Here is an 18,571-nt window from a genome sequence, read left to right on the forward strand (position 1 = left end):
TAAGTGCTTATTTTGAGGAACTTCCGAAAACGCACTTTTCTGAAGGATTAAAAAAACTTGAAAAGCGATTGACCAAGTGTATAGGGCTCCAAGGAGATTATGATGAAAAATAAAAAAAAATTTACCCAAAAAAAATTGTTTTTATACTTCATTCTAAGGACTTATTGAACTACCCTCGTATTAATAAAAATTTTACGCAGAAAAAATAAATTCCTAAATTAAATTCATGGCCACAGATATAATTATTTTCCCGTATTATTCAAGAGGCAAAAAATTCCCGACAAATTCCCGGATTTCCCGGGTCGCTAGATACCCTGTAATTCTATGGGTCGTTCTTGTCTGCTTCTTTAATACTTAAATAAAAGCGGTTCAACTCAGTCACTCACCTTGGTGGTGGAAGTAGTATTCGCTCCTTCGGGAATATTTCCCCAAGGTCCAATACCTTGTCCAATTTGACCTGCTAAGACACCAGCCATCTGCTCCCTTAGTCTGTTCATGGCATCTGAAAAAGGGAAGATAACGATTTGAATAAAAGAAGGACGTGTGATGGGTCATGCGAATGTAAAATAATTGCATTCATATAGCTATATACCTAGCACAAAATAATCCACAAAAGAGAGACCTCCAATTATTTCTGCCATTATTTTGTAATAAATTAATTTTAATAACGCTGTTATAAAACGATCAAAAATATACTTTTCTGCATTAACAAAATTATTAAAGTTAAAACGTCACCATCCATTGTGACATTATAAACAATTCATTAGAACCGATATAAAATGCGACTTGTCTTACCGCGATAGAATTTTTCTACTGCGGTCAGGTCATACTGGGAATAAGTAGAAAAATACTGCCATAATGAGCCGAATATTTGAATTTTGAAAAAATATAATTATTAGAAATAAATGTGCTGCTATGATAAAAAATTTGTAAGAGCCCGTATAAAATGTCTTACAATGATAGATATCAAATGTTTGGCCAGGATAGGTGTTTTTCTACATTGACTAAATCAGGTTCGAAACGATTTAAAAAATACGGAAACAGGAGGACGACTATTTAACTATAAAATAAATGTGCTAATATGATATCAAATTGATGAGAACTGGTATGAAATGTCCTGCCCAGCATCGACTTTTTTTTACTTTTTTAAAGTGAGGCTGGCAATATGAAGTAGAAAAATACTATCATAGAGAGAGGAGTATTTGAATTACGAAAAAATATAGCTATTAGCAATAAATTGACTGCTACTATTTCTGAATACGTATATGGTACACATATTTTTATTATATTAAGTTGATAACAACCGGTATAAATGGTCTTACCAGGGTGGGGGTTTTCTACTGTTATAAGTCAGTTTGGAAATAAGTACAAAAATACGATTACAGTAAGACGAAATTTTGAATTATGAAAAAAAATAATAAAAAAAATGTATTACTATGATATAAAATTTGCGAGAACCGGTCTGACATGTCCTACGAGGATCGGGTTTTTCTGCCTAGTCTAAGTCAGGTTGAAAAATAATAGAAAAATATTCCCACAGTAAAATGAGCATTTAAATTACGAAAAAACTATAATTATTAGAAATGAATATGCTACTAATAATTTTAGATACGTATTATGATATATTTTGCTGATATAAAATGCAGAAAACCCAGTATAAAATGTCTTACAGGAGAAGGGTTTTCTACTTAGTGGAAGTTAGGTTGGAAAAAGAAAACTCCTGCCACAGTAAGACGAGTATTTAAATCACGGAAAATAAAAAAATTATGAGAAATAAATGTCCTACTGATTTAAAATTGATGAGATCCGATATAAAATGTCTTACCGGGTAGGGCTTTTCTACTACTGTCGAATAAGGTGCTATATAAGTAGAAAAAGACTGACATATCAAGACGAATATAAAGATAAATTATGCAAGAAAATTATCAGAAATAAATGTGCTATAAATGAACTTCGTAATTTGACATAGGTAAACTTTGCATTTTACGAATGAAGGTATTGCAACTTCATCCAATAAATTCAATCCAATAAATATCCAATTTTATCCAATATTATCCAATAAATGTCCACATAATATTAGTTAAAGACATATTTAAATATTATCACATGCTGTTGAAGCGATTACATTTTACTTTTTTAAATACTAGATGCTACAGAAAATACACATACGATCCATTTTCTTAGAAAAAATAGTAAATTTGATAAACATAGCTGATTTTGGTCTGTTATTTAATATTAAAATGACTTTTGCCTATATCAAATAAAAATTGAAATACTTTACAAAATTTCAATAACATTCAAATAGTCGAATTAACTTAACGAATAAAAAATATTGTATCTGGTGAAGCCATGAAAATATATATTTTTTGGTTTTTTGAATATTAAAAAATATTGAGATTACGGTTAAGGATTCTGTCATCTACATTTTTATTTTCTAACAGAAGTCTGCATCTTAATTTATTTTATTTTTTGCAATTACTGCTTTTAATTGAACAGGCAGGCCATGGATCAGAGAAAACATGGAAATCAGGGAAAAGTATGAGAATTTTATTCGCGCAGGGAAAGTCAGGGATTATGAAAAAATCTTGGGAATATCAGAGAGGCATTCTGAATAAATGTCAAGGATAATAAACTTGACATTTTAAAATTTGAATTTGACATTGATTTATTCCATTTATACAGATTCTATGTTAAAAAATGTTAGAAGATTAAGATTCTGTTCTTTGAATATTAATAGTGAGGAAAAAGTTCAACAATAAGGAAAATGAAGTTTTACGACCAACCTCATATAATATTATTCTTCCATTTTTTTGTGCATTTATTTCCACCGGACGATTATTTTCTTAGTTAAAAATGTTATCACCTATTTTGTTGAAAATTAAACGGTTTTGGATCAAAATGCAACTGTTCAGTTAAAAATTAAATTTTCTTTGTTTCAGAATTAAACTATTTTGTTGAAAATTCGTTTTTTATTTAAACTTAAAATCTTTCTTGGTTGAAATATCTACTATTACATGGTTTGTTAAAAATATTTTTTTTTTTCAAAATTAAACAACTTGGTTGGAGGGTTAAACACTTTGTGAAAAAATAATTTTTTTGTTAAAGAATCATCATTTTAGTTGAAAATTGATATTGTTAGTTGAAGAGCCGTTTATTAGTTGAAAATTAATTTCTTCAATTAAACATTAAACTATTCCAGTTAAAGATTTATCAATTAGTTGTAAATTAATCTTTTATTTTAAAGGCTTAAATATTTTCTAGAAACTGAAACGGTTTTTGATTACAGTTTAATCCTTTTTGTCGGATATTCCACTTTTTAAAATTCAATTATCTTCTAAAACAATCGTTATTTGGTTTGAACTGAAAAAATTCGGTTAAAAATTCAAATATTTCATTGAAAACGTAATATTAAAAAAAATAAAAACTCATATTTTTGGTCGAAACTTCAACTGTTTTGTTAGAAATTCGTCCTTTTGTATTGAAAAGTAATATTTTTTTATTGAAACTAATAAATAAATACAAAAAAATTAGTAAAATTATTATCTGAAATTGTATTGTTTTATTCTGTTTATAAAAGATTTTATGTTAAAAGTGTTACAAAGGTAAAATGTTCGTCTTTGAATCTTAATACGGGAAAATGAAAAATTGAGCAGGGAAGATCACGGAGAGACAGGAAATTTTTGTAATGAAGCTTTTCAGTCACCCTGCTTAATATATAATATTTCTATTCATATTTTATCAATGTTCTAGTAGATGATAAAATATGAATACAAAACTATATATTAAATGAAAAACAGTAATATCATAAAAGGAATTAAATTAGGATGCAGACTTCCATTGAAAATTAAAAAGTGTAATCAACTTGAAATGAGGCAAAATAAAATATTAGGGGGTTCGGATAGACATTCCACGGTTAGCCTACGGTAGCAGGGTGAAATGGTCGCATGATTTATTGGGTGTAATTGTTCATTAGGGACGGCGCTTGGGGCGAAAAGGGGTGAAAAGGGGTGAAAAGGGGTGAAAAGGGGTGAGAATAACTGGATGGAGTCGGGATGTGAAAATTGCACGAACGAATCGTCATGGCAGACGTAGGAAGGAAGGAAATAGCTTGGAAATTAGCCATCGACGTTCGTCGTTCCGACGCGATGCAGTCCATCAGGAGTGTATTATTATGCAAGCTAGTTAAGGGTGGAAGAGATGAGACTAATGAGGAGACATGCACCATATTCTACTGCGATCCGTTAAATAAAAGTTGAATTTAGTGAAAACCTTGAATTCACTTTCAGTTAAAATTATCTTAAATTAGGATTCGAGGTGTTCTACGGAACTAAAAAAAAATAAAGCGCAGTGATTGTGAATTCTCTTTTTTCTAAACTCCTTCGGCTTTAACGAACATATTCTCATCAAGTGTCTGGTGAGAGAAAAAAGGTAAGAACAAATTTCCACATCTAATTTAAAAACAACTTTGTTATCAAACATTTTATTACCTTGTGTATTTTTTTTCAAAATACACACTTTTGGCCTATTCATGTTTCGTCGTATCTTGCACAGTTTGACCGTAAAATGGAATTTTTGTTTTTTCAATATTTTTTGTACGATCAAAATTTCAATTCCCGATTTTTCAAGAAAATTAAACAAAGTTATGGTAATCTTGTAAGGCTTTCAAAAAGTAACGTTTTTCTTCTATTGATTTTTTTTCATACCATGCGTTTTCTGGCCTAAAATGTCCATTTTCATTTGTTCTTTTGGATTATAAAAATGCTATAATTCTGATAATTTTCTTTTTATAGAAAAAAGTCATTAGGATAAATTATTTGGCTTAATAAGATATACGAATAGCCGTACATACAATTTCTAAATCTAAAAAAATGGCCTTAAAAATTTAGTGTACAAAAGCGCAATTAAAACCGATAATTCTGGCAAAACTTATCGTGTTCACAGGCGACGACAACACAGCAACGTCAACAACAGCGACTACAACAGACAAGTAAAAACTATTTTTTCTGATTCAGGCGTTCTTAAATTTTCGACATTTTATGGAATCTGTAAGTCATTTTTCACATAAAACAAATATCTTCTCATTGATGAGAATGTAAAAAAGGAATTAAAATGTAACTTTTTTAAACCAGTTAAAAATTATTTTTTTTTAATAAAAATTTGGTGCGAAATATACTTTAAATTAAAAACAACATATTTAAAGGAGCAAATTCTTTCATACTTCACTGACTGTGAAGAACTGCACTCAAGATTACATCTATGGAGAAAGGAATAATTGATAGAATTTGCGCTCGGAGCTTTTGTTCAACCAATTTGTATTAAACAAACGAACGATGCCAGTGTAGAGATATTGAACTAGGTATTAAATATTAACTTGAACAAAACAGTTTTTTAAAACTTTATTATCTCCAGGATGTCATGAATATATATTAGACATGGTCCAAAAAAATAAACGATAGAAGTCGCAATCGGAACTAGTGAATTAGGGTTAAAAAGTATCAACTTAAAAAAAAAATAACGGTGCAACTTGATATTTTTTTTCTAAATGCAGAAAAAAATTATTTCAGGCAAATCCGAATATTATTGTTACTCCCTAAATGGCATTCAAGTTTTGATAGAGAATATTTCTGAAATTAATAAAGATAAGTGATTATGAATACAGGTTTACGAATTCGGCTTGGTTTCCTTTATGCTTTGACCACTCAAATAAGTTCAAGATATGAATAACAATATGGAAAATGAACAAAATATGATATTTTTCGTCAAATTTACCATCACATTCGTATTCCTCTTGTAATTCAACACAATTTATATATTTTGCAATTTTCTAATAAATCAATATTTTGCAAGTTATCAATTAGTTACTGATTCAGGAAAAATATTCTATTTTATATATTTTCAATACGTTTCCCTCAAATTTATACAGTAATGTTTTTCATGATTTAGAAAAAAATATCAAGGTGTGTCGTAATTTTGTTAAACTGATTTTTTTATCGCCCTTCCTAATTGGGATCCTGAAAAATTATAATTAACTTGGTATTGATTGATGAACGCCTTCAACTTGCGCAATATGCTTATAAAAATTCTTATTTCCACATATTTGATATTTTCCTGTATGACCATTTTTTAAAATGTTTTGGAGGACAATTTTTAAATCTACATTCAACGCAAAAAAAATGATATGATACGAATTTTTCAAGCACATTTTGCTAACGCCAAAGTTGAAGGGGTTCATTACTTTCTTTTTTTTTGTAGAGTAGTTTCCTTAGACAGACCTTTATTTAATTTTTATTAAAAAAATAACTGAAATTTGTTAGTACGATCAATTTATTTTATTTCTCGAATTCTTAAAAAAAATTGTAATGATTTTGAAAGATTTGAATCAGATAAAATATGCTGAATTTACTTCGAATTCTTTCAAATAAATTAATCTGTATTCGAGTGAATTCTTAAATCCTTACCAATGGCACGGTGAGGCATAACCAAGTTTAAATGAATATTCCAAGTAAATGAGATTTTTATTGTTTATGGTTCTATGGAATCTCATGAACGAAGTCGATTCTTTTTATAAAATTATACAGTTAATATTGGTAAAATTTTATTGAATAGGTTTTTTCCATTGAACGGGATTTTCTGTAACATAAAGAACATTTTATGATGAAAATGGTGAAACATTTTATATTTATCTTGAAATATTCGTGAGATGACAGATATTGAATAAAAAAATGTATTACAATAAATTTAACCAATATTTACCGCATAATCTTACGACAATTTCTTCATTTTTTAGTAAATAAAAACGAAAATCTACTTTTTTCAAAAAGCGTCCAACTTATTATTTTCATTTTCATCTTAAAATGTTCGCGAGATGCCATATTACCACAAACAATAAAAAATCTCATTTACCCGGAACTTCCATTTAAACTTGATTCAGTCGTACCGTGCTGAGGTACGTTTGAGAGAATGCATTTTTTCGTTTCATTTCGTTATATTCGAATTGCTTTGCATTTTTTTAAATCTTCTGAATTTACTTAAAACTTCCTGAATTCAACTAAAATCTTCCGAAGTCACATGAATTCTTAGCATTCTTTTTAAATCTTTTGAATTTCTCATAATTCTTAAAAATAATTTGAATTCCCTTGAATTCAGTTGAATTGTTTTGAATACATTCAGCTGTATTCCAGTCAACTCTTGAAAATTAACGGCAGCTAAACATATTTTTGTTATCAAACATTTTATTACTAAACATATATTAAATATGGTATTCTTAATTTTGTGCATTTATTTATATTTAAATTATTTTCAAATCACTTCAAGACTTCTTACTTCAATGAATTTGTTTAATTCTTCGAATTTTCTTAATTCTCTTCAATTCTGGAATTCAGGTGTACCTACATGAGAATGTATGTGTACATAAACATTGCTATTAGTTAACCCCTCGAAAAAGGTGATTACATTTTCATTATATAAAAATAATAAATATCTCTGATATAGGCAATATTTTTATATGTGGTTTTTTTAAGTTAGAGATGACAAAAGATTAAAATAAAGAAAGCGGACAGAATGAAAGAAAGGATACTTTATTTCTTCTATCGTCTTTCTTAAATTGAGATTAAAAAATTTTAATTGAATGTTTGTTAAACTTTGGTTATATTTTGAGTTCAGTTTTTGCTTTAAACTCTAGGTAATTTGTTACCAAGGTTAATACGCAAAAGAGAGAATTTAAATCGAAATTTTATCAAAATTAAATCTGGTTTTGCAAATTTAAATTGTAATTTGATTTTATTTTCCCTTATTCGATCATATTTATTAGTTAGGTACTGAGAACGATGTGCTGTCACAGTTTTGAATTTATTACTGCGTCTCGTCTTCCGTTAAAATTAAACTTGCTTGGGAATCTTGAAGCGTTAATAATTAGTGCTTTGTTACTGTCAAGTCGCTTCGCTGATTGAAAGTAATTCAATAAGTATTGATTACACAGGCCGACAAAATTTTGACCCAGAAACCAGAATATACTTTTACGAAGGTTTTTGGCATGCTGAATCCGAAACTGATGTCCAAATTTCTCAGTTGGCTCTGGTTTCCGAGATATCCTAACCAAAAGTGCAAAAACAGCGATTTTTGCCCTAAACAGAGGTAAACTCACAAACATAAAAATGTGAAAGTGTGATATCTCAGTAAAAACAAAAGATATTTAAGCAAACTCAACGGCATTCGAAAGGGCGAGATTATACTTAAAAATGGCTTTTATGGTTTTTTGAGGAATGAAAAAATTCGATGCTACACAATCTTAAATATAGGCAAAAACCGCTGTTTTTGCACTTTTAGGTTAGGATATCTTGGAAACCAGAGCCAATTGAGAAATTTGGACCTCAGATTCGGATTCAGCATGCCAAAAAACTTCGGAAAAGTATATTCTGGTTTCTGGATCAGAGGGTCAACCTGATTTTGTTGGCCTGTGTTATATACGAAAACAATTCCAGTTCCAGCTTGAGATTTGAAATTGTAAAAAGGATTATATATTTTGCAATATATAATGAAGTTAAAAAAAATCAAATATTTCAAAAACTTGATAGCAGTAACACAAATGGTCAGGAGAGAAAATATGGAAGTCCCAAAAGCTTCTTTCCTTGGAAACCAAGTACCTTTTTGAAAAAGGTAGGGTAGACTGGAAGTCTTATGAGCTTAACGCTTATTTCTGTTTAAAAAATTAAGAAAAAAGGATAATAAGATGTTCAAAGAAAAAAAAACAGAAAGTAAAAAGCGTTTCAGGTGAAAATGCTTGGGGTCATCTTCTGCTATGAAAAAAAAGAAGATTAGTACTGGTAAAATGAAAAATTGGGATCTTATATTTTACTCTAGCCGATTTATAGCTATTTATTGCCGCTAAGGACGCTGTAGCAGACGAAAGCAACAAAACTTAACATCATTTTTTTCTGTGATATTAGTGCATTATAGTATCGTACAAAGCTCCGGGACCTGATTGCACGTTATCATATTGCGCTTTCTTGCAATATAGAGGTTTTGCGTTATCATTGTGCGATATCTTTTTCTCCGTGTGATATAGTTCTTCCGAGAATTGAAGCCGCGCCGCAGGTAGGAGTAAAAGGAGCTGTGCGGGGTGAGCGGGGTCTCTGAGAAGTGAACAAACCGAGATGCTGGTCACTTCGAAATTAGGGAGTCAGACTAACAATGACTGCCGCCGGAATAACGAAGACTTCTTAAAAACCTCCCTCGGACTAACTTCAGATTTCTTGTGACTTACCACGAGACTCCCTCGAAAAGTTCATCGCGCGGTACTCGAAACAGATCTCCCGAGTGTTCCCGACAGAGTTACGAACCTTTCCGACGGGTATTTCGCCGAATCGGCAGGCTGGAGCGATGCTTTTCGTGACGCACTGAGACTTACTGAGACTAACTGCGGGACTAACCAAGGAACAATGCAATGGAATTTAGAGATTCCTAATGACCTCCACAGGATCTTTCGTAAGTCCGGGAGTCACAAAAAATCTCACCAGCCCGTCGGAACAAACAACATCGTTTTATACGAAACGGCCCTCTATCTGGGCAATTCCCCACCTCCTTCAGCCCCAAAACCGGCCCAGTCTCAGAGTTTCACTGTATTAAAATTTTTTACCCAGCCTACTCTGTTTCGTATAGAATATGGAAGTATAAATAAATGATAAGAATTTAAGTAACCAAAGTTGAAAATTATACAGGATCAAGGTTTAACAACCAAATTACTTTCAGAATTTAATTACTGAAAATCAAATAATATCTATAGTATTATATATTATTAATGCTGTGTCAATATGTTGGAAAGATATTCATTTAATAACGCGAAAGCTGACACTAATGGAAATAATGTAGACGTTAATAACAATACGACCCCTTCTCGTAATAATTATTACGTAAGTGAGGATGTATCATGCATGCGCGGTAGCTGATAGATTTTACATACATATTTTACGGTTATCTCGCTATTGCGTACTCAGGGATTTTCGTTTTGTGTATAATCATAAACAATTCTACTATGAAATAATAATTCCCCATCCTTGTGGAATTTCTTTCTTTCTGCGGGTAGTTGAATATTTCACAAACTTTACAAAATTATCTATTCCGAGAATAGCTTTAACATTTTTATTAGAAAAAGCACTCATTTGAGAAAAAATTTAACAACCGTAATTCCAATTCCATAATGAGTCTATAAATTCGAAAGTAAAGTTTAAATGCGAAAAAGTTTGATCATAAAAAGGAATAAATGTGAAAGGGACAAAATGTGCAAAGGAGATGTTCCTCTTCTGTTGCACAATGAGAGTTTTTCGCTGTTCATTGACTCTTTTACGCTCCATTTGGAAAGTGTACGAGACGAGTCAACATTCTGGTACCTGAAAATTGAAAGTTCGTCAAAATCCTTTCAAATATCGATGCAGCGAGGTCTCTGAATTCGTTTTTTAATTTTTTCAGGCGGAATATAACGGGCGAAGATTTTGCAATCTCACATGCCTTTTGGCGGTGAAAGCAAAAGAATATATATGATATATTAAAAGTTCGTTATGTACCGACCTTGTTGTTAACCTGTATAAAGTCGACCTTTGCATTATAGTTATAGCCCTCGTTAGGCTCAACCTACTTAGTGCGAAAGTGAATTATGATCTTAGCGAATGTCAAAAAAATGTCGGTCATGAACTAACAGATATGGTGCAAAAAATTTATGCAATACTTAATTTAAAACAAAGAAACTAAATTTAGATTCAATCAACATTGAAATTTCTTTTTAACCAGGGTGGCCAAAATCTCCATTTTCAAAGTATCCTCACTTTCCCCTCATTTTTCCTTAACTAGTTTTTCATTTTCTCTGACCATTAACATTCAAAGACCAGATTTTTAATTTTGTAAAATTTTTAACATACAATCTTTAACAAACGCAATAAACAATACAACTTCAGATTATAATTAAATGATTAAAAAATAATTAATTTATTTCAACAACAAAAACATGAGTTTTTTACCATAAAAGATGAATTTTTAATCGCAAAGGACAAATTTTTAAATAACACAGTTGAATTTTCAAAATAATAGTTGAATTTTTTACCAAATACTTGAATTTTCTACCTAAAAAGACGAATTTTCATCGAAATAGTCCAATTTTTAAACAAAAAAGATGAAACTAAAGTCGAAAATAGTTCTATTTCGATTTAAAAATTTTAAAAAGCGAATTTTTAACCAAATAGTTAAATTTTCTACCAAAAAGACGAATTTTCAAGTAATGATGATAAAATAATGTTAACAAAATTTGTAGACTTAGCAAAAGTTTTCGAGATATTTGATGATAAAGATGAAAATTTCATGCATAACCGCTGCCGAAAACGTATGTATTTTTCTGGCCACAGAAATAATGCTGGTTAAATTCAACCTACAACTTTTATTAGAAGCTTTTTCGTAAATTTTTATTATTTACTAACTTACACACGAAAAACCATGATTTTTATGGATTTTTCATAGTTCTCACCATGAAAATCAAATTTGCGGGTATTTTCACTATCATTTTCGTAATTAGCGGGTCCAAATACATGGATATACGCAGTTTCAAATTATTCGGAGGTATGTACTATTCGGATCTTTATCCCCTTAGCCCTCGCCCCAGCCGAACTCTGCACGATAGTATCAACTCATCACTATAAATGTTTACATCGATAATTTAGACAGATGCGATAATCGTGGCGACTCGAAGGCACTCGTATCTACGAGGCTAGAACGTGCTCAAGCCAGCCAGTTGCTCTCACGCACACGCAATAGTACTGTTGACATCACTCTAGGCATCTATGGCAAAGACGACGAGCGATATTCATATATACCACCAACATACCTTTCTAAACCGAATAGCCATGCACGAACGACACACTCAGTATCCTAAGGCAAGCTACTCTCTAGGTTTTTCCTGTAGTCCGGTCACTTTGGGCGTACATATCTCAGATAAGAAAAATAATAAAACAAACTGTACAGTGCATGTCAATGTGTCTTTATTTTTGCGTCGATTGCATGCTTCGCGGTTATTGTGCAAAAATTTGAGGAGGAACTGTCAACGTTTATTTGTCTGAAACTTTCAGAAGCTCCTGTATTGTAAAATTTGCATAGAAAATCTCGAATCTTTTTTTATTTATTCTTCAAAGCCTTAAGAACTTACATCGTTTTCAAAAATGTCATATTTGTATAAACCTGACTATGAACTAGTTTACAAGAAAAAAATTATCTCTAATACTACCGCACCTATCACAACGAGACGAAGCTGTTAATCTTTGAAAAAGGAAATGTGTAAAAACCATGTAAATAGATTATATAAAAACAATGAACTCAGGATAACTAATGATCCAGAAGCCCGCCCGGTTCTTTGAATGTGCCGCTATACGAAGTGTGTTCAAAAAGTGAGGAGACTTTTTCATTTTCGCGGGCTACGTACATTCAAGTTTTAAATTTTTTGTTTTGTTGTGTTGGTACACTCGTCACGATCATATGTTCACAGTTTTGACTATATAGCTCGTGTTGTTTTTCTGGCAGAAGCGTAAAAGGTTAGAAGGGTTTGTTGTGCTCGGCGATTTTCTTCTTTCGAAAAAAATGGAGCAAAGAGTTTGAATTAAATGTTGTGTGAAAAATGGAATCCAGTGCTCTAAGAGTCTTGAAATGTTGACAGCTGCATACGGTGAGTCTACTTTGAGTAAGGAAAATGTGTATAAGTGGTACAAGCTGTTCCAAGAAGGCCGAGAGGATGTCGAAGACGAACCTCGCCCTGGACGTCCCAGCTCGTCAACAACAGATGAAAACGTTCAAGCAGTGAAAGAAATGGTGTTGAAAAATCGCCGAATTACCATCAGAGAAGTTGCTGAAGATGTTGGCATATCGGTTGGCTCATGCCATGCTATCTTTTCGGACGTTTTGGGCATGATACGTGTGTCAGCGAAATTTGTTCCAAAACTGCTTAATTTTGATAAAAAGATCCGACCAAAAATAGCACCACAGTCATGCCTCAGCCTCCATATTCACCGGATTTGGCCCCCAGTGACTTTTTTCTTTTCCCAAAACTGAAGAGACCCATGAAAGGACATCGATTTTCAACGATTGAGGAGATAAAAACTGCATCGCTGAAAGAACTCAAGGCTATACCACAAAATGATTATCAGAAGTGCTTCGATGATTGGAAAAAGCGTTGGCACAAGTGTATTATATATGAGGGGGATTACTTTGAAGGGGACAACATAACTATTGAGGAATAAATGAATATTTTTTGAGAAAACCATAAAGTCACCTCATTTTTTGAACACGCCTCGTACACTTTAATGAAGCAAACATCTCTACTGCGTCATTATTAATCGAACGTTTTTTTATGATTGTTATAACAGAAAACTAGTATGTTCTTTTACATTTTCTTCGTTGTCGTAGGTGCAGTAGTACTGATGATAGTTTTTTTAAACCACTTTATAGTGACATTTATGAAAATAATTAATTTTTACATTCTCATCAGAGAAGGTATTAGATTTGTATAAATTTTGACCCCCCCCCCCTTTTGTCAAATGTCTATGTTTTGAGCTCCTCTGAATACGAACAAAAGGTTTTTACAAATATGTCTGTCTGTTGTGTCCGTAGATTTTTAGTTTGTTAACACGATAACTTTCGAAAGAATTGACAGATTGAATTGGTCTTTGGTATAGTCTTTTAGTGCTCTTAACTAAAGGTCAAGTTCGTTAGCCAGCCATTTTGGATAAAAATTCAAAAAGTGAGCATATTTTGAAAATTTTTGAGACCATTTTTTTCAAGATTCAAAAATTCCCTGTACAATTATTTATAGTAATCAAAAAGACAAAAAATTTCTCCTACTTACTTTTTTTCTTGATAAAACCAAAATTTACCAGAGTTATTAGTATATACAAAATTGAAAAAAAAAACAGAGGAAAATGAACATTTTAAGCCAATGAACGCTGAAAAAAATTCAAGAGAAGCAAAATCTTGCTGATGTTTTCAGTTATATAATAGGGTTCTCAAAAAATAATTTTTTGGTTTCGTATCTAACTGAGAGCCGCACAGTGGGAAAAATGACTTGTTTGGTTCAAAATAACGCGCAGCCCACAAATATTGACCGATTTCGACAAGAAAAATTTGAAAAAAAGCTAATAAGATTTCTGTCTAGCCTAATTTTTAAATTTGGTTTTCAATTTTTTGATAAGTGAACAGATATGACAAAAAAATGGCCATTTTATTTGATTCGACGTTCCCGGTGCTCGTCAATAAAAGGAAAATTTTTGGGATGGTATAAGTTGCATAGAATTATATTAGTTAAAGATGTTTCAATATTAGACAATAAACAAAAAAACAATTTTTTAAACAAATTATTTATTGAAAAAATGATTTCTATGATTTTTCATACTTATACGTTTTTTTAAGTCATATTGCAAGAAATTTTAATGGAAACAATATTATATTAAAAAAATTTCTTTCAAGATTATAGTTGTTTATATTATAAACAAATTTAATAAGGAAATGCATTAATAACTTAAATTAGGAACTGCATGATAACTTCAGCAAAATTCATAATTTTTTTAATCAATTTTTGTGATTTTTAAAAATAAGTTTAATAAACAAATGCATTATTGGGGCATCTGTCAACGGAAATTTTTTTTTAATGTCAGAATTGTAATACGGATCTTCATAATAAATTCAGCAACATTAAGGATGAGTTGATAAATTTGATAGATTAATTTTTTCAAAAGTTATCGGCTTCACAGACAGGCATACACACATACATACAGACAGGCAGACACATTCGTAAAAACCTATTTTTCGGATTCAGGGGGTCTCAAAACGTGGTCATTTGACAAAAACTGGGGGAGGGGGGGGGGGTCAAATTTTAGACAAATCTAATATCTTCTCTGATGAGAATGTAAAAACGTTTAATTATGGAAAATCGTAGGAAACATTTTCTCAACAAATAATTTGGTTATAAATTTTTTGTTTTTGTTTATTGTATAATGTTGGAAAATCTTTATCTAATTTTACTCTATGGAACTTAGGCGATTTCAACAATTTTCCTGTTACTGACGAGCATTGGGAGCGTCAAGTAGAAAAATGGCAATTTTTTCGTCATATTAGTGTATTTATAAAAAAATTAAAAACCTAATGCAAAAATCAAGCTCAGCAACTCTCTCAGTTGAGGTTAGGGATTTAATGTAGAAGTTAAAAAAAGGTAAGACTGATGTGCAGACCGTATGTGCTACGTTTAAATCGTAAAAATGAAATTGGAAGTGACCAAATTCATTTTTTTGAAAAACCGGCAAGAGTTGCAATAAAATGTTTATCAACATTAAAAAAAAAAAGAATGTGCATTTTTATAAACGAGATAATGGAACTACGTCTGTTTTTATATCAGTGCATGTTATGAACTGTAACAAGATACATTTATGAAAATGATATGCAAGTAGAGGTACAAATTTAAGTGCGAAGCACGAGATACGTGATGAGAATGTATGCGTTAAAGCCGAAGGAGCTTTAACAAAAGATAATTCACTATCACCATATTACTGTTGCCGATACTTTGATCCTTAGTTTAAAGAAATCTTTGCTCGATTGTAAGGAATATACAAAGACCGAGCTCGGAGCGCGAGGTAAATACGTTATCGAGCGCGAATCGCGAGTACCAAAAGTCGCGCGAGAAGCGCGCTATGAGAAAGTGCCCTCGAGGCGGGCAAAAATAAAGGCACATTGACATGCACTGTACGGTTTTTTTAAAGCCATTTTTCTTCTTTGAGATACTTACGCCAAAAGTGACCGGACTACATGAAAAAATTAAAGAGTAGTTAAGACGACGAGCGGCCACATACCTTCTTCCTTGAGTATAGGATAGATGAATTTTTAACATCGAAATATACAATTTTACAAAACAGGTTATTTTCTACCAAAATTAAAATAGTTGAATTGTTAACTTTCAACAAAATTGATGAATTTTTAATCAAATAACATTTTTAACTAAAAATATAATCATCAGGCTGAAGCAACTGCAAAAAATAAATAGAAATACCAGGCAAATAAATTACTAACAAGAATGTTATATTCAGGTAGCCGCAAAATTACATTTTCATAATTTTTCAATTTTTCTCTACCCCATTTTTCATATTCCCTGACCAATAATACTAGAAGACCAGAATCTTAATAGAATATCCTTGACTTTTGCAAGATTTTTGCCAAATTCCGTGACATTCCAAAATTTGCCGATTTTTCTAGTATTACAACCAACCTGTTAATGCACAAGATTCTTAGATATTTAAAAAAAGATGCAAACGAAAATACAACTTCCATTTTAAATAAAAATTGAAAAAAATATGAAAGAAGAGGAAGGCAAATTAAGATGTTCTCGTCATACCTGCTGAATCTGTATGTTAACGTATGGAAATTCAGTTTTCCTTCATTATGAGATTGGATTTTTTTAATATCCGCGTGTAGAAAACCAATTTTTTTAAATAATGTATAAGAATCATTTTTAATTTATTGTTTTTGCATAAGAAAAATATAGTAATTTTATATTTTCCACGAACATTTCATTTTTCGTTTTTCAAGTGAAGCAAGGCCGTAGATTATTTCCCCGCCATTTGACGTTTTCGTGAAATGTCGAGGTATTGGTTATCAAGCGAACCAAAGTCTAGGACGAGGTTTAGGATATAATGCATGCTATCGGTTTAAGGTTATTTAAAAATTAAATTATTCCACGTCCTTTACTAATATCAAGTTAATTATGTAATATTCTACAAAAAAGAGAGAGATTAAAAAAAAATTGAAACACTGTAATCGAATTGAACTCTTTGACATTTTGGATGAATCTTTACGAACAAAAAATTCTAAAAAATACGAAATACCAAATATTAGCCAAATTTTCTTTCATAAAAGAAAAAGGTTGCATTTCTCAGTTTATGTAAGGATATAATTATTTTAATTAATTACGCACTTAAATTTTTTTAAATGATATCGAGCCGATAAGTATTTTACACATTTTTTCCGGTGCCAATTTGCATAACTATTCATCTTTGAGCTTTTCCATATTTCATCATTTTGTACCGAATGTATAAATCCGTCAAAGAAAAACGCTTAATCATCGTAAAAACAACGCCTTCATAAAAGTATCAAACGAGAAAATCATTATCAGCCAACATTTCCAATATGTTTACTTACGCGAGAGGTTTTTATTTCAGTAAAGAATCTTACTTCAAACAACTGTATCTCTAGTGACTACTTATTTGAGAGAGCGAAATATTTAAATTGCAGAAAAAAATTTTAAAATATTTGGAGTTAATAAAATGTTTAAAAAAACGGAAGTTTGGTCGAACTTCAGTGTGTTAATTGTAAGGGTAGCATACGTGCCAGTTAATGCAAAGTTTGGTGTATAAAAATCAAAACAAACTAAATGAATGTCAATTATATAAAAAAATGTAAATGAAGAGAAAATTAGCAGAGGCGGTGAATGCAAAGAAGCATTCGTGAAGGGGAAAGGAGATTGAATTCCATTTCATAATAAAGTCCTTTCATGACAGAGGTCCGAAATAACTCGCTGGCCATATGTCGTACAAAGCTTTTAATATTTCCCATTTTCGATTTCCAAATGTCCGATTTTGCTTGACTATAATCATAGCATCACACGCAACATCGCTTTTTACGAACGATCACAGATTTTCTGCTCATTTTCGGTTTTAATTAATTCGCAATACGCGCAGCCAATGGTAAAAACAAATAGAAATTGGTGAATTAATGCCGGCGAGATATTTAAGCTCATAAAATTTTATGATCTATCGAAGCGAGCCAGATGCTTCTAACACCAGGGCGAATATCGCGGAACACGATCGAAAAGTATAATTGTTTGCTTGTTGAATAAAAATTTAATGAAAATTCACTCGCTTCGCCGGAAATTTTTATACGATTTTATTAAAGGAATTCTATAAAAATAAAGCATGTGACATAAAATCTGAAGATTGTATTTATAAGGTGACCATTTAACACTTAGAAGTATTCAAAAAAGATTCTCCAAAATAAAGAATCTAATGGGGAGCAATTCTAAATTTGAAGCATTTTAAATTAAAAATTAAACATTCAACATACATCACACTCTCGATTTCAGTGCAGGGTCGGGGGTTGTCTTCAAATAACCTAGAGATCCTCAAGGGAGAGTTGAGACACGGGTTACTCAAAATCTGATTGGCGCCGCTGTACTGGAACTAGTTAAACTTTTATGAGTTTTTATTGGCATGAGTTGGCGCTATCTTAAAATCACAATTTTATTTTTAAGAGGATTTAATACAGAATGGAGACAACATTTACACAAGAACATTATTAATTATTCGGAGGGGTAGTTATTAAGTTTAGTGGAAAATAATATTCACTTCCAAACACATATACTTCAAAATTTTCATTAAAACAAAAATTAATAAAAAATAAAACGGTTTAAACTTTTCGCGCCCCATGAAAATATGAAAGTTCCGGTACAGCAGCGATTATTGGAGGGGGAAACGTGTCTCAACTCTCCCTAGAGGATCTCTAAAAT

General features: G+C 31.2%; 1 protein-coding gene across 1 annotated transcript in view; it reads right to left on the minus strand.

The window, feature by feature from the left end:
* LOC117178165 (icarapin-like) overlaps nucleotides 1-18,571 on the minus strand; it is a 101,159-nt gene that overhangs the window by 5,222 nt on the left and 77,366 nt on the right. Inside the window, exon 3 of the mRNA XM_033369443.1 lies at nucleotides 387-502. Coding sequence (XP_033225334.1) covers nucleotides 387-502 — 116 coding nt within the window. The remainder of the gene's footprint in view (nucleotides 1-386; nucleotides 503-18,571) is intronic.

This window comes from Belonocnema kinseyi, chromosome 8 (assembly GCF_010883055.1).
Source record: "Belonocnema kinseyi isolate 2016_QV_RU_SX_M_011 chromosome 8, B_treatae_v1, whole genome shotgun sequence".
NCBI lineage: Eukaryota > Metazoa > Arthropoda > Insecta > Hymenoptera > Cynipidae > Belonocnema > Belonocnema kinseyi.